The 25300-nt window shown below is 37.1% G+C and overlaps 2 protein-coding genes across 2 annotated transcripts in view; one reads left to right on the top strand and one right to left on the bottom strand.

Moving 5' to 3' along the window:
* Positions 1-25300, top strand: part of LOC140163435 (DNA-dependent protein kinase catalytic subunit-like) — a 176348-nt gene that overhangs the window by 61708 nt on the left and 89340 nt on the right. Inside the window, exons 41-51 of the mRNA XM_072186748.1 lie at positions 12598-12787; positions 13742-13981; positions 14147-14245; positions 14722-14820; positions 15033-15131; positions 16014-16126; positions 17021-17152; positions 17921-18100; positions 20056-20143; positions 22251-22374; positions 24719-24857. Of these exons, the coding sequence (XP_072042849.1) occupies positions 12598-12787; positions 13742-13981; positions 14147-14245; positions 14722-14820; positions 15033-15131; positions 16014-16126; positions 17021-17152; positions 17921-18100; positions 20056-20143; positions 22251-22374; positions 24719-24857 (1503 nt within the window). The remainder of the gene's footprint in view (positions 1-12597; positions 12788-13741; positions 13982-14146; positions 14246-14721; positions 14821-15032; positions 15132-16013; positions 16127-17020; positions 17153-17920; positions 18101-20055; positions 20144-22250; positions 22375-24718; positions 24858-25300) is intronic.
* Positions 7504-11622, bottom strand: LOC140164287 (uncharacterized). Its single transcript, XM_072187558.1, has 4 exons — positions 11418-11622; positions 9853-10627; positions 9187-9300; positions 7504-8428 (listed from the first exon to the last, which is right to left on the bottom strand). The coding sequence occupies exons 2-4, from the start codon at positions 10622-10624 to the stop codon at positions 7542-7544; spliced, it is 1773 nt and encodes a 590-aa protein (XP_072043659.1). The 5' UTR covers positions 10625-10627; positions 11418-11622; the 3' UTR covers positions 7504-7541.

The raw sequence follows: 25300 nt of genomic DNA, 5'->3' as shown, positions 1-25300 counted from the left end.
GAATTGTCTGTTTACGCAGGAAAGTTTTCACTATAAATAAAAAGTTACCTACAATACTTCTTAGGCTAAGAAGTGTCCATATTAAATAGGAACAATTATAATGATGTCGACTATAAAAGACTTAATGAAACCTTAAAATCCTTAGCCTAATTCTAATTTGGTGTATTTTGGTCACAAACGGCTATAGCTGTAGAAAAACGTTTGGCCAATGATCATTTTTGTAAATGTATGACCTTTTTTGTGAAAAGTTTTGATGGTGTTGTCTATATCGCATGCATTATGAATTCAGTGCACGTAGATCTTTACCCAACACAAAATGCTTTAAACATTTAAATGTTGGATTATAAACTTTTACATTTTTAAAATAATAATCAAAAACATTGAACACTTGCTGCAAAACATATTTTAAGTTGGAACAATGTTGCCAAAATAATGACGTTTTTCAAAGTTGAAAATCTTTTAAAAACCAGATTGTCTCAGCATCAGGGAAACTTGGGCGTTCATGTGCAGCCAAGTCTGGACAATTATCCTATCAGTTCCACTTGAGCCATTTCAAGTGCTCTTGAAACTTATGCTATTGATTTGGGTCATGGTATTGGAATGTTGTAGGAGTTGTTGTGTTGTTATAGCAACAATCCCAGATTCCTGGCCATTCAGATGGCACTTTAGTGGGGTGCAGCCAATCAGGTATCTGCTTTAATTCCATTTCTTTTGTTGTGTTCATACCTTTCTTAGTAAGCCACTTGCATTTGCTCCTCCGATCATGCTGGACCAAAAATCCCACCCACCCTCCCAGTAGCTGGAAGGGTAAATCAGTTATCTCATTTGTCAAAGATGCTTCAATAAAAGTATGTCAAATTATGCTACTCTCCGCTTTGTCTGGAGTTTCTTCAAATCCTGAAGAATCTCGTCAGTAGATTGTCTCCACTTTCTACTATGCTGCGTTGTCTGGAGTTTCTTCAAATCCTGAGGAATCTCGTCAGTAGATTGTCTCCACTTTCTACTACGCTGCGTTGTTTGGAGTTTCTTCAAATCCTGAGGAATCTCGTCAGTAGATTGTCTCCACTTTCTACTATGCTGCGTTGTCTGGAGTTTCTTCAAATCCTGAGGAATCTCGTCAGTAGATTGTCTCCACTTTCTACTACGCTGCTTTGTCTGGAGTTTCTTCAAATCCTGAGGAATCTCGTCTGTAGATTGTCTCCACTTTCTACTACGCTTTGTGCTGGCTTAATGAATGCTTTGTATGGAGTTCTTCAAATCCTGAAGAATCTCGTCTGTAGATTGTCTCCACTTTCTACTACGCTTTGTGCTGGCTTAATGAATGCTTTGTATGGAGTTCTTCAAATCCTGAAGAATCTCGTCTGTAGATTGTCTCCACTTTCTACTACGCTTTGTGCTGGCTTAATGAATGGTTTGTATGGAGTTCTTCAAATCCTGAAGAATCTCGCTGTAGATTGTCTCCACTTTCTACTACGCTTTGTGCTGGCTTAATGAATGCTTTGTATGGAGTTCTTCAAATCCTGAAGAATCTCGTCTGTAGATTGTCTCCACTTTCTACTACGCTTTGTGCTGGCTTAATGAATGCTTTGTATGGAGTTCTTCAAATCCTGAAGAATCTCGTCTGTAGATTGTCTCCACTTTCTACTACGCTTTGTGCTGGCTTAATGAATGCTTTGTATGGAGTTCTTCAAATCCTGAAGAATCTCGTCTGTAGATTGTCTCCACTTTCTACTATGCTTTGTGCTGGCTTAATGAATGCTTTGTATGGAGTTCTTCAAATCCTGAAGAATCTCGTCTGTAGATTGTCTCCACTTTCTACTACGCTTTGTGCTGGCTTAATAAATGCTTTGTATGGAGTTTCTTCAAATCCTGAAGAATCTCGTCAGTAGATTGTCTCCACTTTCTACTATGCTGCTTTGTCTGGAGTTTCTTCAAATCCTGAGGAATCTCGTCAGTAGATTGTCTCCACTTTCTACTACGCTATGCGTTGTCTGGAGTTTCTTCAAATCCTGAGGAATCTCGTCAGTAGATTGTCTCCACTTTCTACTACGCTTTATGTAGAGTAATTTATGCTTATTTGAAGTATCTTTTTGGCTTGATTGTTTTTGTCAGTGGATTATTTCATTTATTAATATTATTTTATAGTAAATTTTGGCTCACTTTTCAATAATTACCAGCTTATATAGGGATTTAAAGGTTTAATTCATTGATAGAGTTGGCATTGTTTCTTCTTTTGGAGATTTCTGTTTATTTAATAATTGCGTTATAAATATTGATTTCCAATTCAATCCTCTGTTTGATCCAAAGAGGTATCTGTATTTGCTTAAGATGAAATTTGGTTAAATGTGATACAGAAGTCAATTCTTGCATGTCCAGCCTGTATGGTTGGCTTGTTGTACACATTTTTCTAATTTTTTTTGTATTGTGTTATTAATAATATTTATTGGAAGATAACTAATTCAGTATGGTTATTTCTATTTATATTATGTCAGGTCTTAATTGCTATGAAAGTGCTATGAAATCTATCATTATGTATCTCAATTATATTTATGTATATGAATATAAATTGTTGAATGGTCATAAATAGCTTAATAAATGGTCCTCATGATCTTGAGGGGAATGCGGAGTCTAATCAATGCTTTGGTGTTGTGTTTTCCTGATGTCTTGAGACAATATGTCTACAATGACATTTTCACAACATGTTTTTAATTTTGTTGTAGTGTGTTTCATTATGAAACGTTCTACTAACGTTTAACCTTTAATATAGGCCTAAAATATAGGCTTACCCAACATTTAGGCCACAAAATTATTAAAACGTATTAACCAATTTAACCAACACTCGTTTAGGCCTAATGTTAAAAAAACACACCCTGATTCTGTATAGGTAGGCCTATAACTTCATACCATCTATTCGACACTACTGTCGTAGGCCTACTTTGGGGAGGGGTCCGGTCCGTTATCAGTGGAAGCACGCTGGCATTTGGTTTGTACATGTTGTATTTAATATTATTAGAAGCGGCCACTTTTTATTGCGCTCAGCAAACATTGTTTTCTTTATTTTGTGGCCCTAGTTATCGCCGGTGCGCAAAAATAGCATAGACACGCACAACACGCATCGTTCTCTGCGATGTCTGCAACGCAACGCCGAAAGCACGACGCTGGCACGCACGCGCTGAAAACAGGCGCAATGGTCAAGTCGAATCGGGTGACGACGGTAAAACCTTAATTGATGTCAACATTGACTTTCATCCCAGGCCCTGTGATGAAAGTCAATGTTGATGTCAATTAAGATACATTGTGGCATCCTGACGCACAGAATTGCCGTGTCGGATAACCAGAAAGTCACTGCAGGTTATGCTTCGGACACCCGTGTACTTAGTATGGGCATCAGTAAAAACTCAGTATATTATTACGGATGACCAAACTTTTTGGCAGATGACCATGCAGATTTAATGACCTAGTCATCCGCACACTGGCATAATGATGATGTACAACAAGGATTGGTGCTATTACTGTATATAGTCATGGGTGTTTTTCTTGCAATATTAGAAAGTAGCACAATTTTCATGAAAAAATGAATCCTGGGATATTGGGACTGTCAACTATATTGTATATTGCTAGTCCTGAAGAAAGTGTGTAAAAATTAATTTTAAATCATCAAGATTGAGAGAAAAACTCACAAATGTGTACTGCTGATGTAGCTCCACTCAAAAATTCACTATTCAGTGAAGGAATGGTTGAAATCCATGACATTTTCACCAAAATATTCCATAGTATTGGCAGCAGCAAGCTTTATAACACCAGTATACTTCAGTCAGTGCATCATGTATGTATACATCAGAGACACTGTGTTGTTGCCAACACTTTTCAGTGCCAAAGCACCACAAATTGGCTTGCCAGGCAGCAGTGAATGACCCTCAAGTAGCCCAATTTTTATGATTTCAAAAAAAATACCCAGTACCAGTATTTGGGTTGTTTTACTAGAATGTTACCCCATTTGGGCGGAAAAGCATTTGACTTAAAAACGTCCGGTGCTAATAATGGGAAGTTACTGACTGATCAATGGTCCCAAAACCCATTGTTATTGGAATTTGGAGCTTTAGAGACTTAAAACCTTCAGAATTCAGCTGAATTGAAAGGAAAATAAGTCTTAGCATGTTTTTTGGAGTAGTGGCAAGTGATTGCCAAGTAGCCCAATTGTGCACCTAAGGCAAGGTGTTGGCATCACTGATCAAAGAGGTCACTGAATCTATATTTAGCACACCTGAATTTACCAGGTTAATAGCAAAGACCTTCAATTTTCACCAAATACACTAGCCAGAACTTTTTAAACAGCATTTAGGGGCTATCATTTTCTTCAGAAGGGGGGTCCCAAATATATGGGGGAGGCAGTCATACATTTTTGGAAAAAAAATGGGGGAGGGGGAAGGTCATACAATTTTTGATGACCAAAATGTAGGGATTCACAAGATGACCACAGATAGTGTGTTTATTTTATTCAAAAGAACTGATCATTTTCAATACAATTTAAGCCTGTTGTATCGGTAGTGGTGGGGTCATAAAATCATGTTGCCGAAATATGGGGGTCGAAATTTTATTGACGCCAACTTTTGGAAAATTTGGGACCCCCTTTCCGAAAAAAAGAGTTTGTTCATCTGTAGTACAATTTCTATATTGCCTCTGCTATTGTGCCCACACACACATTGGGCTATTCCAGAAAATAGATGCACACCCCCGGATATCCGGACTTTTTGTCCAGTCGTGACTGTTGGAAATCCAGACTTTTAAAGTGTCCAAAGGTGAAAAAATCCACCAAAAAAATAGTTTAAAATCAGAAATCCTCAATTTAAGAGCTCATTTTGGACATTTCTGTGATTTTTCCTTCATTTAATTGGATTTCCAGGCTTTTTCAAGTGACATTTGTAACTGGAATTCCAGTTGTTTTCAGAAAGCAGACCTGGAAATCCAGACATTTCTTTGATTGAAAAGTTACTCCTCTATAGGAGATGTGCACTTATTTTCTGGAATAGCCCATTTTGCATGTATGAAAAACTGACAAAAAGGTTTAAATCCATACTGTTTTATTTTGCTGAATATCTGTCCTCTACAATTATATATTTTATTTAGGTAAGGGGTTGTGCAATATTTGTTTGTACCGCGGGCGGGGGACCCCCGGGGTGGTGAATTATGATTAAAATGGGCTGTCAAAAGTATTTGCCCCCCCCTTTGGCTGTGCGAAAACATCTTTCCCCCTTTCAATGTGCAAAAAAAACCTTTGCCACCCTTCCAACGTAAAAAACCCTTTTGCCCCCCGACATGCAAGATTTTTGGGAACCCAAATTTAAAATCGCTGCACTCGCATAATTATTTGATAACACAATTTAAAATTTGTGTTATCATATAGTGCAGCGATCAGGAAATTTCAAAATTTGAATGTCTTCCTAAATGTTTTCCTACCCCTTTTAAGGGCTTGTATAGAAATGGTGCCCAAAACATATGTGCCAAAAATTGCTGCTTCCTCCTTTGGACCTGCCAAAAAACTGCTTTCAACTTTTTTCTTTTTGATTCAAGTATAGTCCCATCCCCAATATCTGAAAAAGGGGTGGGACTATACTTGAGTCAGTACAATGTTTTTGTTGGCTTTAATAGGGGCTCGGTCACCCACCTTTGCACAGTATTTTTGTGGGACCTGAGAGCACATCAGACACACCAAATTGCATTCTGAATATGAGGAATGTCCTTCTGAAGCTTTCTGATATCAAATAATTTTAATTTTTTGAAATTCCCAAATTATAATACATATTTTATGGGAACTTATTTAAATTTGATTTTTTTTTACATTTTACAGTTCTCAAAGTAAACAAGGTAGACATTATATATCAAATGTTATATATGTACTTAAAGTGTGTGTAGCTGGGATGAAAAGTCGACCATCCTATGAAAATTTTGACCTGTCATATTGGAGATATAATGTGAAGTTTCCCTAAAGACCCAAAATTGTTAGGTTTTTTTGGAAACTTCATGTTCAAAAGACCTAAAATTGTTAGGTCTTTTTGGAGACTTTATGTATATCTTCAATACAACAGATCTTTTCATATTTTTTCATATCATATGATAATAATAATAAAAACCCACTTATATAGCGCTTTCAGTCCGAAGACCTCAAAGCGCTTTACAAAACAACAAAATATTAAAAACATCTACAGATCTCCAAACAGTAGAAACAGAACGAAACTGGAGATGGTCGGCTTTTCCTCCCAGATACATACATTTTAGATGTCATTAGATTTATCAAGTTTACTTTGATGACTGTTAAAAATGTCATTAATAATTTGCCATACAATTTGTATTGTATCGTACATTTCCAAAAAAAAATATCAACATTCAGAAGGACATTCCTGGTATTCAGAATGCAATGTGGTGCATGTGTCTGATGTGCTATCAGGTCCCACAAAAATACTGTGCAAAGGTGGTTCATGACCGAGCCGTTAAAGTGCACCCTAATTGAAGAAGATTCACATATGCTCCCTCCATAAAATGCTAAAAAAAGAAGAAGAAGAAAAAAAGGAATTTAATAGAAACTACTTATTTTAAAACTCTGTCTCAATTTATTTCATCTTCCAACAATACAGGATACATAATGATAAAGAGTTATGTCATAAAAAACAAATATTACACTTCATGTCCTAATCCTTCAGCAATTTGCCAAGAAGGAAAGCATATATAAGAATTGTAAAAATGTATTTTTAGGATCTTTGAAATAACAAAAAATTCTACATGATTATGATGACCTGTGGTACTTTATATATATAGTTTTGTATCATGCTATATCCATATTTATAACTAATATTGGGCATATTTGCATATTTTGCCTGAAAGTCGGCATGATATACATATTTACAAATATTATTTATTTGCAAATTTTAATGAAATTCCTCTAATCTACTCTATCACCTTACTTTTATACAGCCAATAAACTTGGCAGGGTGATAGTATACGAGGATCTCTGCTGCTGTATAGTTTACTTTTTTACTATTTGCAGTTTTCTGAATATCGATAAGCTTATTTGCACATTTTGATGGAAATTCCAGATATTAACTCAAGCACCTAAGCATAATAATGATGCATTTATTCAGCATGGGGCGCAGGATTATCAACATTGTTGTGGGGCTAACTTCAATGCTATTTGTAATTCTTGTTGTATCGAGCATCTAATGTGTTACTTATAGGCCTATTTAGTGATTTGCTTATTCGGAAAAATCATAAAAATCATTAAAATTTGGGTTTGCACCTTGGCATTGTTGACATGGCGCCTTCAGGAAAGAAAGTTTCCTGTTACTAAGACCTGACTTTTGAGACGGTTTGTGTATTTGAAGGTGCAAAATTATAAGGCATGCCACCACCACAATCAGATGCAATCTAGTCTTTTTGATCCTGTCTTTGATTATACATCTTTACCCCAACTTCCCGAGTGTCTTTCAAGATTGACACATTCCCGGATACACCTGAATACATCTGAATACATCTTATGATCTGTCGCTTTACTTTGTACTGTAGACTAGTATTGACTCATGGTTTTGTAATATCAGTGATTGATTACTAGCTATTGTCAAATCATGTGGATCATCAATACCTCTATCAATGCATCTCAGGAATCCACCTGTAGGAGTATACTGATGGAGATGGCCTGTGTTTGACATTGTGCCATAACCTTTGCAAACTTGCATCACAATGTAAATAACATCATGAGAATCACATACAATACCTTCTATGCTTACTCTTCTACAATCACTGATATCTTGATCTATGCTGGGTGTCATATCTTCATCTACCCTTGGTGTTAAGGTAAACACCTCATTGCCTGAGTAATCTATTGCTACTACTTGATCATACACAGACTTAGGTGACTTGCAGCTATACAGGATCTGATTCTTACTATTAACTGTCATGCGATCCTCAAAGTTGCTACACCTTACCCTCCTGACTTGTTTACCATCAGGACATGTATGGATGGTTATCACTTTCCTCTGCCAATCACCCACCAATACATGCCCCTCCCTATCTATCGCTACACATTTTGGGTGAGTCTGCGTATTCGGATTCTCATCAGCTGCCAAGATAGAGAAGCTACTATGATACGTGCCATCTAAGTTGAATACCTGAACAAACCTACTGTAAAGACTGACTATGAAGAAGCCTTGTGGTGATACAGCGATACCCATGACATAGCCGATCTGTTTTTCTTCTACATCTGGTGATGTCAGTTGCATCTTGCATTCCCCATCGGAACCATAGAGGAACACCTGTCCTGGGTCCCAGTAACTAACCACTACATCCTCATTGGGACAGCATGCTATGGTGTGAGCTTTGAGGGATCTGCCATAATGTGTTGGTGTTATAGTCTTTACCACTTTCCATGTATCTGTTTCTGTTGGCATGTAGAAGAAACAATCATTGGAAACTTGGTTATTAAGAGAGCATGGCCTAATGGTTAAGGTACTTGCCTTTGGCGCATGAGGTACCAGGTTCAATGACCGGTGGTGGGGATTTGCTGGGATATTGACTTGGAGGGGAAAAAGTCTGAAATTGATAAGCAACATCTGTAAATTAAATTCAGGCTTCCACTCTCCCCTTTGGGTCATTTAGAAATGGGTAAATAAAATACTCTGTCCTTTGGAAGGGATGTTAAGACATTGGTCCCATGTACAGAGAGCCATACCTGTACATGTATCTTACAGTCAGTTATGAAAGAGTAGAGTGTTAACCCTTGACTGTTCCCAACCCATCCCAGTGTTCAAATGGACCCCAACGGAAATGAGCTTTATAAAAGAGGCTTCTTGGGTTATCCATGGTTGTCAAACCCAAACAAAGATCATCATTATTAATTTTATTACACAGTATCACTAATTTTGAGAAACATTTTAAGAACTGGTAATCAAACGTTTATTAAGACATACTATAATTAAGTTGATGGACTTGTTTCTTTTTAAAGAAGTCATATCTTGATAGAGGAAAAGAAAGACAGTCAGACAGACAGAGTGACATATGGAAGACAGATAAGCACAGACATATGGGTAGAAAGAAGCAGGATGTGTCTCCAATGTAAAATTGTTTGGACCTTTCCCTTTTTTCTTACTGTAATCGAAACCAGATCTTCTGCATCTTTTTTTATAATCTTTTATATACCTTGCTCTCCAGCTGCTTGTGGTTCTTGTAGATCTTGTGGTAGAGTCTGGCTCTTGTGGAAGAGTCTGGCTGTTGATTCTCTTGCCTGATTCTCTGTAGTATTGAAGGGGTGACCTGCACATAATAATGTTATTAATTATAAGGATTTGTCTCAAAGTTTAAAGGATGAGACTAAAGGAAATGTCATTGGTTCCTGGGCCAAAATGGGAACGATTATAGCCTAAAACCAGAACAAAGGAAAAGAGGACATTACAACGTTTGGTCAATTTTGTCCCAGTATTTGTCAGGGGGCCCTGCCCTCCCAGTCGGTACTCCTCTGTGTAGATGCAATGCTCATTACACACTGCTATAACCAATCTCATTTGCAGAGTGACAACAGGACTGATACATTCAAAGTGTAAAGGATGAGACTAAAGGAATCATTTTCAGCCTCTATCATGTCATGCATCTGCCATATCATCAACAAAGTACAAAATATGGTTCAAGCATAGTATAGGGGCCTATGTAATATGCCATTGTTTATTGGTGCTGAACAACTCTATCTTTAACTTCTTTGTTCTACTTTAAATAATGGTATCATCTATGCATGACAGAGAACAATACTTTTATTCTCTTCCACATGCATCGTGCATGTGTATTTAGAGATGTATATTGATATAGACATACCTTGTAGGATATCTTGTATCGTTGGTCGTCTTCTTGGGTTAGCATTCCAGCAGCATCTCATTATCTCTGCTAGTACCTTAGGACAGGTGGCTGGGATGTCAGGCTGTTCTCCACTTCCGACCCTGAAGATTACCATCTGCCATTCAAAACCATCAAACGGTGGCTTCCTGATGAAGATCTCTAACATCAGCATCCCGTAGGCATAGATGTCAGCTGGTTTGGAATAAACCGATCTACCTCTTTCATTACCTACATGAATCTCTGGTGCCATATAGCAGTAGGTGCCTTTGATGCTGGATGAGGATTGCGAATGGTGGATTGCACGCGCAAGACCAAAATCGCATATCTTTAAGACATTGTCTTGAAAGAGTAGGCAATTTCTGGCTTTTATGTCCCTGTGTATGAAGTTTGAAGCATGGAGGTATTCAATGGCCAAACCAGCCTGTTTCATCCATGAGAGCTTCAGGTCTATTGGCAGAGGTTGTGAGTGGTCGGCAAGATAGTCATGTAGTGATCTGTTTGGAGCGTACTCCAGGATGATCATGTTGATGGGACCTTTCTTATAAAACGCCAATAGCTTAACAATGTGCGGATGGTTTAGTTTGCGCATAATGTCAATCTCATCTATTCCTATTGAATGTATGCTCTTTGCTGCAGCTTTGTGGTACCCTTTGAAAGGCGTCTTGAATGTCACACGGTTGACGGTTCCGTAGGCCCCTTCTCCCAGTTGCTCATGGAACTCAAGATTGTCTAAATTAATTTCTTCAGCCATTTTCTAGTAAATGAAAGAAATAATGTAAGAAACTTTCAAAAAGTTATCAAGCAATGTTTGAGTTAGCCAGGTCATTGTCAGAGGAGCAAAGGGGATTTGGCAATGGTTAAATATAGGCTAAAAAGTACAAAAAAGCCTAAAATAATCTGGGGCCTTACGTCATTTGGTGTAAAGTTCATATTTATTTTGTTGTTTGAACTGATATGCAATCTACATGGACCACTGAATCAAATGAACCATGCTGCTAATTTTGGAGTTAAGGAGGTCAAATCCAAGATGGTGGCTAAGTTAAATAAAAAAATCAACATGGTCGAATTATGTTATACAACACCTCAAATTCTTCCTGTAATCATAAGGAACAAAAAAAGTCAATGGTCGCACATCACTAGGGTGATTGGAAATGGTAAATGAGTTACACGGTATACAAAATGTCAACGACAATCTTTCAATTTTGTGACTGCAATTGTACAAAAACATGCAAAATTGCATGTGATGTTTTTGGTTCATTTCCCCACAAATTGCAAACATATTAAAATGTGACTGTCATTGCCCGTTAGTGATAATTAAAAGATTAGGATTTAGTTATGTTTAATTTGGCAAAACATGATAATATTTTTTTAATCCCAATAAATATGTGCTGCATATTTCTGGAATTGAAGCGGTAACATGTAAAATACACAGAGCTAAAAAAGCTGTGTCTCAACAGGTATGTAGGCCTATCTTTAAAGAAAGAGCTAACAGTTGGAAAAAATATTTCCATCTGATATTAATTTATTATTCTCTAAATGCTTACCTCTGATTGAAGTATGGGTAGGTATTAGACCACTTATGAATGGAAACAGTATTGAAAAAATCACACTGCATTTCTTACTTAGCCACTAGAATTCAGCTATTGAAAATGCCATTGGTGAATTGCAACATGATGAAAATTTTGCAACACCTAATGTTGAGCCACACTGTCAAAAAGCTCGTTAATCAACAATACTTTACTTTACTTCCCCATATAGGGCATGTGAATTAGGCTTGTAACCGTGTATATCAATATTTCATCAGCAAGTGTGTACTGTACATGTGTGCTTCTTTTATGAATTTTATTTAAAGTATCGCCTGATATGACATTGAGTGACCTCTTTTTCTAGTTCAGTAGTTTTTAGCAATACTAATTATTTGTGTGTAGAATACCTAGGCAACAAAAAGTCTATACAACTTGTCTGCAAACAAGAAAAGTGTTTAAAAAGGACACTGATGGATATACAGAGTATGGAAGTGAAAGTAATAATGTCAGATTTCCCAACAAATTTCAATTTTTAGTTTGTAGCTTTTAACAAAATGATAAAATAGCAGTTGTGTGCACCATCATCAAGATGCCCTTTCTATCATGAAAGAAAATTACCCTATTATTCCAATACTTACATGGTAATTAAAAAAATGACTTTAATGTCTTCAATGGGCACAGCACCAAATTACGATAGTCCTATTAATTTCTGTGATAAAGAGTAGAGACTGAAGAAAATATCTTACACTCCCACAATGCATTTCTTCCCTGTACTGATTTTTCAGTGCAACATGGGTCGTTAGTGATAAAAAAAATGCCTCAATTGCAAGATGTGGATGAGCTTTGTTAATCGAGGTATTTTTGACCCATGTTGCACTGAATAGCAAATCAACAGGGAAGAAATGCATCGTGGGAAGTGTAAGATATCTTCCCATGGTAAAGGTGTGCAACTGTGAGGTGTGGATGTGTGTGTTGAATTCTGATTGAGCTTCTTGAAGCATAATTCATATATCTCTTTACTGCAATATCTCATTTTCTTTTAAGCTCAATAATAATTAATCTTGAAACTTTAATATTTTGTAACATTTTACAGGTTAATCAAAACATTGACATTTGGTGATTTCTAGATTTCAAAGTCACACTTTTGTTTTATCACAGTATTTTTATTTGATTGCCAATATTTGTATTGACCTTACAGGATATCACTATAGACCATTCCTGGAAGAAGCGAAACCTGGCTATCTCCACTCCCATGTTTGTTGAAACCCAGGCCAGCCAATCATCCTCTGGAAGCGGTGGTTCCCAATCACAAACTGGCTCCGATAACTTGTCAGGACAGGTTAGAGCTACGCAGGATGTACAACAGTTCACAGCCACCCAGGATCTAGGTGAGTGAGATCAGATCAGCATAATTTTTGATAATGATAATAAAAGACAGAAATGGAAAAAAGAAAGTTCACGTCTGACGTCACAGTCAAACAAATGCAGGGGAGCCAGTGATTGCTTACTATGGAATAACTCTGTACTTTATTATAGCCTGTGAACTTTGTCACAGTTTTGTGTAAGGAATTATTATATGCTTATAACCAACTTTTCACCTTAAATGTTTTGCGCTTTATTAACCAGTAATTTCCAATACGCTAATACTTTCCCGAGTATCAAGAACGGTTGTTGAATTAGTGTAAAAATGTCCAAAGCCCTTAAAAAAGTTTATTTATATTGCATTTATAAGTGAATTTTTAACATATTTACAAATGTCCATGTCCAAGTGCAAATTTTTAGCCATTTTGGCCTACATATTGTATTTTTCTTTGGGGCATGGTGGCACAGCGGTACAGGCTCTGCGTTGCGAGTTCAAGCCCCAGTGGTGCCTGTGTGTTGTGCACTTAGGCAAAGTGCTTTACATCACTTGCCTCTCTTTACCCAGGGGTGAAATGGGGAACTGTTATGAATATTGTCCATTGAGCGCTGTCCAAAGGTATGAACATGCCTTGTATGGCAATTGACATGTTTCTAATGACAGCGGAATAAATGTAAAGCACTTGAAAAGCACTGTATAAATGCCAACATTTTAATTTTCTTTCTAGATGTGCTGCTACTCGCCATATTCTATCAATACAGAAAAGTGCAAGAAACTCACAAAAGGTCCTTGCCAATTGGTGGTGCCATAATAGTATGTTGGCATTTCATGATTGTAAATAGTGACAAAAAGAAGAAGCACCCACCAAAAATGGCTTACTTTTAGCACACAAAGTGCTTAATGGAATGAATGGTTTATTATTTGTAGCAGTAATTGGTAAATAATTATGTTATCTCATTGAAAGTATTGATCTCTTTCACAGATGCAATAGCAAGTAGGAAGAATGCCTACAACTGGCTTACAGGAAGCCAGGATACGTTTGCAGACTACTCTGCTAGCCTCGGTACAGAACAATCATCACTCTTATTCACCATTGGAGCGAGCAGTAAGAAAACTAGCAAAGTAAGCAAGAGGGCCATACCAACTCAGGCTGTTGTAGGAGCAGGGTTTGGGCAGCAAAGACTGAGACCTGATCAACAGGATGAAACAGATTCTGGTTCTGGTAAGTATGCTTAGTCCATCATAATTATGAAAGTAAGCAAGAGGGTCATACCAACTCAGGCTGTTGTAGGAGCAGGGTTTGGGCAGCAAAGACTGAGACCTGATCAACAGGATGAAACAGATTCTGGTTCTGGTAAGTATGCTTAGTCCATCATAATTATGAAAGTTAGCAAGAGGGCCGTACCAACTCAGGCTGTTATAGGAGCAGGGTTTGGGCAGCAAAGACTGAGACCTGATCAACAGGATGAAACAGATTCTGGTTCTGGTAAGTATGCTTAGTCCATCATAATTATGAAAGTAAGCAAGAGGGTCATACCAACTCAGGCTGGATCATAATTATGAAAGTAAGCAAGAGGGCCATACTAACTCAGGCTGTTGTAGGAGCAGGGTTTGGGTAGCAAAGACTGAGACCTGATCAACAGGATGAAACAGATTCTGGTTCTGGTAAGTATGCTTAGTCCATCATAATTATGAAAGTAAGCAAGAGGGCCATACCAACTCAGGCTGTTGTAGGAGCAGGGTTTGGGCAGCAAAGACTGAGACCTGATCAACAGGATGAAACAGATTCTGGTTCTGGTAAGTATGCTTAGTCCATCATAATTATGAAAGTAAGCAAGAGGGTCATACCAACTCAGGCTGTTGTAGGAGCAGGGTTTGGGCAGCAAAGACTGAGACCTGATCAACAGGATGAAACAGATTCTGGTTCTGGTAAGTATGCTTAGTCCATCATAATTATGAAAGTTAGCAAGAGGGCCGTACCAACTCAGGCTGTTATAGGAGCAGGGTTTGGGCAGCAAAGACTGAGACCTGATCAACAGGATGAAACAGATTCTGGTTCTGGTAAGTATGCTTAGTCCATCATAATTATGAAAGTAAGCAAGAGGGTCATACCAACTCAGGCTGGATCATAATTATGAAAGTAAGCAAGAGGGCCATACTAACTCAGGCTGTTGTAGGAGCAGGGTTTGGGTAGCAAAGACTGAGACCTGATCAACAGGATGAAACAGATTCTGGTTCTGGTAAGTATGCTTAGTCCATCATAATTATGAAAGTTAGCAAGAGGGCCATACCAACTCAGGCTGTTGTAGGAGCAGGGTTTGGGCAGCAAAGACTGAAACCTGATCAACAGGATGAAACAGATTCTGGTTCTGGTAAGTGTCTTTATTCACAAATGGTATACACATAACAGCTTTTAGTTCTTTTTGATCAAAACATTCAAAATTGACAGTAATTATGTCCCTTTAACATCAGCACAAATCAGCAAGTTAACATCAGCACAAATAATGGCACAAAGCTAGATGAGGTGAAAGACTTCAAATATCTCGGATCATGGATGCCAAGCACAGAGCATGATGTCAAAACACGCAAAGCAGCAGCTTGGAGATCATGCAACAGCCTAAGCAAGATCTGGAAGTCTGCTCTACCAAAGAAATTAAAACTACAGGTCTTCATTGCAACAGTGGAGTCTGTGTTAACATATGGATGTGAAGCCTGGACCATAACTCCCAAACTATCTAAAGAGCTGGACAGCTGTTACACCTGTATGCTTAGGGCAGTGTACAATATCCATTGGAAGCAGCACATAAGCAACAAAGAACTGTATGGAGACCTTCCAAGACTCTCAGAGAAGATCAGAGAAAGGAGGACACGCTTCGCTGGGCACTGCTTCAGGAGTAGGTGCGAATCTGTCGCCAATCTGATAAACTGTGCACCCAAACATGGAACGAGAAATCCTGGTAGACCACCCCTTACATATGTAGATGTACTCAAGCAAGACACCGGACTGGAAGCATCTGACCTGGGAATGGTGATGCAGGACAGGAGGATATGGAAAGCTGTCGTGGTTGGGGAAAGCCACCCAAAAAATAAGCAAGCCTTCACCAAAATATTTCCCATGGAAACTACAATATAAGATGGAAACCATCTTGTAAGAGTCTTAGACTGTTGCTATCTTGGCTAATGAATTGGTCAGATGATCAGTATACATGCCTACATTTTACTCTGTTATTGTTCTTCCATTGTTTCTTATATAGGTGGCCGTTTGGACAAGGATGTATTGCGTCTCAAGAAACGCTTCCTCAAGGATCAGGCTGCTAGTAGCGCTTTCTTCATGAAACGGGCAGTACGACAGAAACAGATGATAGAGGTAAAGGGAATCGCACAATATGAATTTCCATCAAACTCAACAATAATTTTACTATAAATCCAGTAAACGCAAAAATGTTCTTAATACATTATAAACATGATATAAACATGTTTTGGTTTTATTCAAAACTTTTTGATAACATTCAACTGTCGGGTGATATGAAAGTCATAAAAACATTTGAAAAATGTTCTATATGAAAAAACACTACAACAACATTTCAATTGTCTACACTTAAATAACATTATGTTTAGAATAATCAAGTTTTCAAGAATGTTTTTTACTGTCTAAATTGTTAATGCTCTTTATATAATACAACATTCAAAGGTTTCCTGTTTTGTGTTTGTTGGGAATAAACAAACACATACACAGAAATTGACCCACAGGAAAATTCTGGCAGCCGATTCTTGTTGTGATGGTTATTTCTATAGTAGGCTGATTAGGATTCTACCCTGGGGTTCTACCCCATATAAAGATATATCCCTTAATGCTAAATGGTTTAATGTGTTTTTAATAAATCAAATTTTTTTCTTTTTTAACATTTAACACAATATGATTTTCTAATGACAAGATCAGGTTGAAAATCCATATGAGTTGGTTGCCGCAGCCTCAAGGTGACAAAAATGCTTCATCTGCACATGTTATAGTCTGTCTTGTGTCAAGTTGGGATGTAACGCCATGTTGGATTTTGCAGTGGCAGATTTAAATTGGTGCATTTACACAGTTTGCTCTGCCAACATACAGACAAATCTCTCTGTGTGTATATGCCCTACGGAATTAGGGTAGCATGTATGATTTGAATCTGCCACTGCGAAATCCAACATGGCGTTACTCTCAACCTGAGACAGGACAGAGTATAGCAAGATTAATAAATGTGTTGAATACTTTGTTTTGTAGGAATCTCTGAAGGAGCAACGTGAGAGGCGGTTTGCCGTGGTAACCATGTATAGGCGCTACAGGTCAGGTGATTTGCCTGATATTCAAATCAAGTATGCTGATCTTATTGCACCACTTCAGGCTTTAGCACAGGTGAGATGACCTCTGAACTTTGACCATAGTCTTTGCATGCCGTTACAACTAAGTTGTTTATTTCATTTGTTTTTGTTTCTTTTTGAGACTGTCTGCCCAATGCTCATCTGCGCATGAATCAGTAATACAATTCTTATCTGGGATTGGGTAATTCATAGGCCTACATTATAAAAAACCAAACTCACATCCATGTCTGACAATCCTGTCAATCATATTTCCCACAGCATGTGATTGGTTAGAATCACATAACTAGGAAAAGCACTGCCCTAGTTACATGATACTTATACTAGTGCTGGAGTTTGATTGTGACAGAATCATCAGATGTGATCTAGTTTTATATTTCCGACTTTTATTATGGTAATGCCATTTTGTGCCAATGTAACTCGGGTTCCACATTGTTGTGGAAACTTTGTTGGTAATGCATTGCAGGGAAAAATTGCATGTCTGAGAAGTATTTATGAGAATCAGTTGGGACGTTCATGATGCGTGTATAGTTTGAACTACCTACCCACAATGAAACCTAACCAGCCATTACTGTGTAGCTACACACAGAAATATGGGCTTGTAAGTGTTAAGTATCCACCTGTGCATTGACAAAATATCGATGCATAAAACACACATATCAAAGGCCAGCTGTTTATTGGTATGGTGCCTCATAAATATGTAATGTATTTATGAATATATTGTGATCTCTTGTCCTCTACATCATGGCCCATGTCATTTATGAAACCACTAAATATAATATTATCTAAAATACTTTTGCTACAGCGTGATGCGTCTTTGGCCCGCCTGCTATTCACAGCTCTCTTCAACGGAATATTTGCTGAAATTGAGGAGACAAAGACTGAAAGGGAAGCAGCCAAACTCGTCAAAGATATCAACCAGCATCTCAATGTAATGATGTCATCATCAACACAATTCTATCCTCCATTTATTAGCTGTGTCCAGGTAAAATCCTATTAATTATATTAGACATCAAGTATACAAATATTAACTGCTCATGAAGGATCTGTTGGAATCTAATGGTCCCGATGTGAACTAGAGACTGTGGGCCTAATATTTTCCGAGACCGCATGGAACAGACAATATTTGAAGAGCTTATTTCCAAACCGTGTTAAGTCCACAACCGCATGTGTCTCATTTACTTGTGAGATACAATCACAATTACTTTGACAAGTTTGACATTAGCAACAATGAGTTGTACCATCAAAAACCTATTATTTACCATAACAATGCTGATTAACAATATGCAGACTATTGTTCTCATTTGGGAAACAAAGGCCTCACACAGTATTGTTACTGTGGATCCATCCACTGTTTGCTTTGTAATGGTGCATCCAACTGAAATTATAATACCTAGCATCACAACACATTGCAATATCGCACAGGGAAATCAGAAACATGGGATAGTGGACTTAGTGGACTTATTAATGTAGTCTTTGTTCATTGATTTGTTAAAATATTGAAAATGCAAGGCCTTTATCATAAGCTTAGGCATACACATTATGTGATACACTTTTAATCAATTAGTGAACAAGAAATATTGATGCAAGATATAGTATCTGGTATAACCTGGGCTGTGACACTCGTATTCAATCCCTGTATAAAAAGTGAAGTCACTTTACGGTAGTTTGATTGACACATCGGCAGTTTGTGTGACGGTTGGTAGGGAGTTTGGTACCGAATTTGGTACCGTAGTAATTGATTGACAGTTTTGGTAGTTTGGTACCCTAAATTTTCCAAGATGGCTCACATCGACTGCCAATTTTTCGAACCCTTTCCAGCAAAAATACAGCTTATTTAGCCAGTCTCGTCATGGGGTTATCGCAGAGAATATTTTCCTAGCATATTGAGCTAACTTCTCAGCTACTTGGTTTTTCACAATATGATAGTAATGGAAAAAAAACAACCAAATGTTCGTGCCGGTTTTCGCAATTAAATTTTTTTAAACGATGACGTAAACATGCATCATCTCTTCCACAGGTGATACACTCCTACACAGCGCAAGCCATCACATGCATAATCGTGCATTGAGTGTATGACTGACTTCATTTGCGCAAACGAGTGGCTTATCCTATAGTATATTAGTACTCGAGAATCCTTGGTATAACATGAAGTATACATCATCTTTTTGTTATGATGTTATCATCAGTGTAGTTCTATCCACCATTTAACAGCTGTGTTACCATGTGGTAAAATGTAACCGTTCACCACAAATGAGCCCAGCGGTTGGCCCTAAGTACATTTGAGATTTTTACAGATTTGGAATGATCATACCTGAAGCTTCAAAATGACACTTCAACCAGTTTTGTACGATATCCAGAAATGAAGTTATGTGTCTTAAAAATGTTCCTTACAACATTTCTGTTGAAGCCATAAAATGTAAATTTTAAATCATTTTTACTTTTGTACTTTTGTGGCTGTAAAAGGGAAAGAAGTATGAAATATTGCAAATCTGTGAAAATCTAAATTTTTCTCAAAGTATGAAATTTTTTTTTGTTTTTTTTATTTTGCACTGTTCTGCCAACTTCTGGGCTCATATCTGCAGAGGTGTAAGTCTTCCGAATGTGGCCAAAAAAAAATATTAATATTTTTTTTACATTTCCATAAAAAGAGCCAAGGGGGGTGATACCCTGCACTTCCGGAAATTTGGCGAGGTGCTCGCCTTTGGCTCGCATGTTTTTCAGGGAGTGGATTGTTACCTCACTTACACCTCTGTATCTGTTGGATGGCCACAAATGTTATTGACTTTTTAATGTTTAAGATGGATCATGATGTCCTGCAACTTGTTGTAATGACTGGAATTCACCTGCCATATTCACTCACCATTTAGCAAACTTACTTTAATATGTGTCAATTTGGTCCAATATGTGTGACACTTTTCTCATATTACTTAAACACAGGAAGTAAGCTATCATCAAAGCAAGCAGTTGACCCTTGAACCCTCCTCCATCAGTACAGCAAGCTTGACCAGTCAACAGCTACTTCTAGGTTTGTAGTTTTATAGATGTATGTTTTTAGCTTCTTGTGATTTGAATGCTGAGCAGTTTGAGTTCATGATAACCAAAGAAGTTAGACTATAGGCCATTCCATGTCAACTCCAGGGATGTGCACCTCTTCAATTTTTTCTTTTTCTGTGTGGTGGTAGATATTGATGAGAAAGTAAAATCCCAAAATTTGAGCTTCATACTCCATTTCGCTTTCCCGTGGCATCAATTTGAAATTTAGAGGGTCAGCGTAAAAATGTGTCGCAACGCTAAAGACGATGTTTGGAGGTCCATGAATGTATAAAGGGAACCATTTACAACTTCGAAAAGTATGTATTCTGGGGTACTTATTTGTGTAGAATTCAAATCTGGCATCAGAAAACTTGTAACTCCTTTACGTTAAAAGATATAGGGCCCTCAAAATGCAACTTCGTCCATCCGGGACCAACTTTGGGGGGTCAAAACTCCAAAAGTAAAAATAATTTTATTGTCCATTTTTTTGCTAGTCAGAGCCCTTTGGTAGGACATTACCCATGCAAAACCCCAATTGTACATTTTTTGTACATTTTGACCCCCCTGAAAACCAATGTCAGGCATTTTGATCCACCATCAACTTCAGGTATGTTGAAAATATGTCCTTGGACAACATTTCTGAGAGATATTGGCTTTGGGACTCGATGGCTTCAACACATCAGTAAGGTTTGCATTCTCCATAGAGTTACACATAAGGCCAAAAAAAAATATTGTTGTGTTGCCCTCAACCGTCCTACCCTAAATCCTGAAATTTTTTTTTTTTTTTTTTTTTTGAATGATGATTTTTACAGATTTGTTCAAAAACTCAATGTTTTTCACTTAAAATTAATATTTTATTGTAAGACTAGTTTTTAATTGTTGTCTAACAGGTATCCAGAAGTCAAAATTGACAAATGTCCCCTAATTGAACAAGCATTATTTAATATTTCAGGGGATTTTTAAAAACTGAAGGTTTAAAAGAAGAAAAAAATAATAATCCGACCGTCCTACCCAAATTTCCCATTTTTCCACTTGAGGGCAACACAACAATTTTTTTTTTTTGCCTAAGTCATTATACATGCAAAATCAAAAATGTGTACAACTCTATGGAGAATGCAAACCTTACTGATGTGTTGAAGCCATCGAGTCCCAAAGCCAATATCTCTCAGAAATGTTGTCCAAGGACATAGCTTCAACATACCTGAAGTTGATGGTGGGGCAAAATGTCTGACATTGGTTTTCAGGGGGGTCAAAATGTACAAAAAATGTACAATTGGGGTTTTGCATGGGTAATATCTCAGCTAAAAGTATTCTAATAGGCTCAATATTGGATAAGAGTAATGTCCTACCAAAGGGCTCTGACTGGCAAAAAAATGGACAGTAAAAGTAAAGAAGTTACAAGTTTTCTGATGCCAGATTTGAATTCTACACAAATAAGTACCCCAGAATACATACTTTTCAAAGTTGTAAATGGTTCCCTTTATACATTTATGGACTTCCAAACGTTGTTTTTCGTGTTGCGACACATTTTTTACGCTGACCCCTAAATTTCAAATTGATGCCACGGGAAAACGAAATGGAGTATGAAGCTCAAATTTTCGAATTTTACTTTCTCATCAATATCTACCACCACAGAAAAAGAACAAAAATGAAGAGGTGCTGCGGTGCACATCCCTGGAGTTGACATGGAATGGGTCTAATAGTGTGTTTTGTCTTTAGTGAAGAGTAATGCCATAATTGGATTTTGCAGTAGCAGATTCAAATTGGCGTGTTTATGTGGTTGCATTACCAGCATATGGACAAATCATCTTTCTACACATGTGTATACACCCACAGGATTGTGTTAGTTAGCATGTTTCAAATCTGCCTCTGTTGCACTCAACTTCAGACGAGACAGACTATACTTTTTCTGTGATAGTGAAATGTGATCCATGTTACATATCAAAATTATTTTACTCAAAATCACTGAAAGTCCATTTAAAAACAAGTATGACATAGTTTGTCATATTTAGCGTAATGATTCAAAATTGTATAGCTGTATCTCTATCATGTCATAACTTGGCTCTTTTGCAAATACTTTTGTAATTCTTTTGTGGCAGGTGTTCGACTTCTGGAGGAGAATCTAATACAAAAGACATGGGAAGATGAGAAAGCTCCTAAGAGAGCACGCATGGCCACCAATGAACCAACAGAAGAGATTAGTACATGGATTGAACTAGCAAGGTACAAAAAATGTGGTCAGGGATGTCAGTTTTTTTGGGTTTTTGTGTGGATTTCCATTTTTGTTCCTGATTGTGCCCCAAGCAAGCACTTTGTGTGCTTTCTTCACTTGCACCTTTTCCAGATTTTTGTCACCAGCAAATTATTTGTTTTACATTTATGGAATTGGATGATGATATTTCATTTCATTTCATTTCATTTCATTTCATTTCATTTCATTTCATTTCATTTCATTTCATTTCATTTCATCAAATTTCATTTCATTTCATCAAATTTCATTTCATCAAATTTCATTTCATCAAATTTCATCATATTTCATTTCATCATATTTCATTTCATCAAATTTCATTTCATTTTCATCAAATTTCATTTCATTTCATCAAATTTCATCAAATTTCATTTCATTTCATCAAATTTCATCAAATTTCATCAAATTTCATCAAATTTCATCAAATTTCATTTCATTTCATCAAATTTCATTTCATTTCATCAAATTTCATTTCATTTCATCAAATTTCATTTCATTTCATCAAATTTCATTTCATTTCATCAAATTTCATTTCATTTCATCAAATTTCATTTCATTTCATCAAATTTCATTTCATTTCATCAAATTTCATTTCATTTCATCAAATTTCATTTCATTTCATTAAATTTCATCAAATTTCATTTCATTTCATCAAATTTTGGTGTGATGATACCTCGTAGCCTTTCCCTGATCCCTTGCATTTGCCAAAAATATTGTGCCCTGGTTAAGCACTAGGCGTGCGCACTTCGCTTGATCCTTTCCAAATATTTTTGAACAGCTTCTGACTATGGTCCATATATATTACATTTTCATGTGTGTGGTGTGTATTGAGGGTAGGCGGGGGGTGGGGGTGTGTTTGTAAATGCCGGCAAAATGAGGACCCGTACCAGAACACACCCTACACAAACGAAGACGCACAGCTAACCGAGGACGCACACCTAACCGAGTTGAACTGACCTTACCAGGAGATCTCAAATAGCATAACAACACATTTAAAATGGGTCCTCTGTTGAGAGGTTATGGACAGGTCCACAGACGGTTGTAAGTATCCAATCCCCCGCAACGTGTGTAAATGAGGTCCACGGTATGTTGATTAATTGCTGATGTGTGCATCCTCAGTTAGATAGGATTTAGCAAAAGAGAGGAAAGTTAAAAGTCAAGGTCCTCGTTTGATGGCATTTACAGACAGGGGTGTGTGTGTGTGCATGGGTGGGAATGTTTACTCCTTCATTCCCTTGAATGCCCAAATTTAATAAACTGTCTCGTAAAAGCATATTGCAAGTACTCTAATAATTTGAGAACAATCTTGAATCACACTTACAAGATGAAAAGAAGTTATAATGTTACAAAATGATAAATCATCATGTACCCTTCAAAGCTTGTACCATTATAATTCTATTGTTTCATGCTCAAACAACGCTAACATTAATAGATAAATGTCAACACTTTACATGCCCTCTCAGAAAATGAGAATCATAAATTCATATTGAATCAAATGGAAGGTGAATGAGCTTTAATTTCATGAAATTTGCAGCATATCACTCCCTTTTATTGCACATCAAAAACTAAGGAAGTTTTATTTTGTACCATGTTTAATTGAGCGAACCACTTCAGCATGTTGCTGCATAAGTTCATTTTAACTGTATCACTTTACAAAACTTTACATGTCATGAAAAAAGAGGAATAAGAAGAAAAAGCAGCAATACACTTTTTATAAGATGTTACTTGCTCCTTAACCCTATTCTATGACCACAAAAAGTGGTATTTTGAGAGGTGTGGAGGAGCCATATAAACCTATCCGATTCCTATTGCTGCCACCCAGAGGTACACTGCTGCCCCGCTGCTTCATATGTGGTACTCTAATAGCATGCACACCATTCTATATCAATACACGGTGTTCTGAGTCTTTATTTTTTCTGCCTTATATAAGCCGAACAAACTATAGTAAGTGACATATCATTGGAAGCTTGGACTTTAAACTTCTAGAAAAAGAAATTCTTAACTCATTATGTAATTTTTTTTGCAAAGTAGCTCATTAATAATTTAATAATTAATGAACTTGTATTTTGCAATTCATTTAAAAAAACCATTTTAATTGCAAAATGTGGACTTATCCTAAAAACTAACCTGTCTTGGGCTATTTTGAGCAGTTGAAGAAGTAGTCACTTTGTAAATAGTTCTTTTAATTTGGACCTTCTTGGGTATGTTGCTAAATTTCCACCCATAAAAGTGTACCTTTTTGTCACGGGGAGCTAAGGGTCTCCACCTGACTTTTGATAAACTCATGTCATATTTTGTATTCTATGGTTTTGTTGTCAGGTTATACAAGGCATTGGGAGAGTTTGATGTTCTTCAAGGCATCTTTGGAGGTCGTATTGGTACACGGGAGATCACTAAAGTATCACTAGAAGCAGAAGCTAGGGGTGATTTCAAGAAAGCACTGGAGAAATACACAGAGGTAAGACTTTGTGTGAGATAAGAACCACCCTGCTATTGAGAAGCAATTCACTTTTTGGGTAACACATATTGAACTAACTATGAAATAACTACAAAGTAACAATTTACACACCAACATGATCAGTGCAATGTATTTTGGGTTAAATTCTAAAAATGCTTTTGGGAATTAACGAAATGGTCTATTGGTGTTGAACAGGATCAAAGAAAGGCTGAAATTTTAACCTTAATTTTCATCCTTTACACCCTAATAAACTTGGACCATTCTCATCTACTCACTCCCTATGTAAGCCCTGACCATACCCTATTCTCCCACACTGGGGGTGTAGACTTCAGGTTATCTTACTTAATTTGGAATTCACATTCCCTGCTTGGGACATTAAAGTCCTGTCTACCATAAGGAGTGTATGGATTTCAACTTGAATAGTCTATCTCACTTGTATTTTG

The sequence above is a fragment of the Amphiura filiformis genome, chromosome 11 (genome assembly GCF_039555335.1).
Source record: "Amphiura filiformis chromosome 11, Afil_fr2py, whole genome shotgun sequence".
Lineage (NCBI taxonomy): Eukaryota > Metazoa > Echinodermata > Ophiuroidea > Amphilepidida > Amphiuridae > Amphiura > Amphiura filiformis.
The sequence above is the reverse complement of the archived record's forward strand: the minus strand, read 5'-3'. Positions and strand labels throughout refer to the sequence as shown.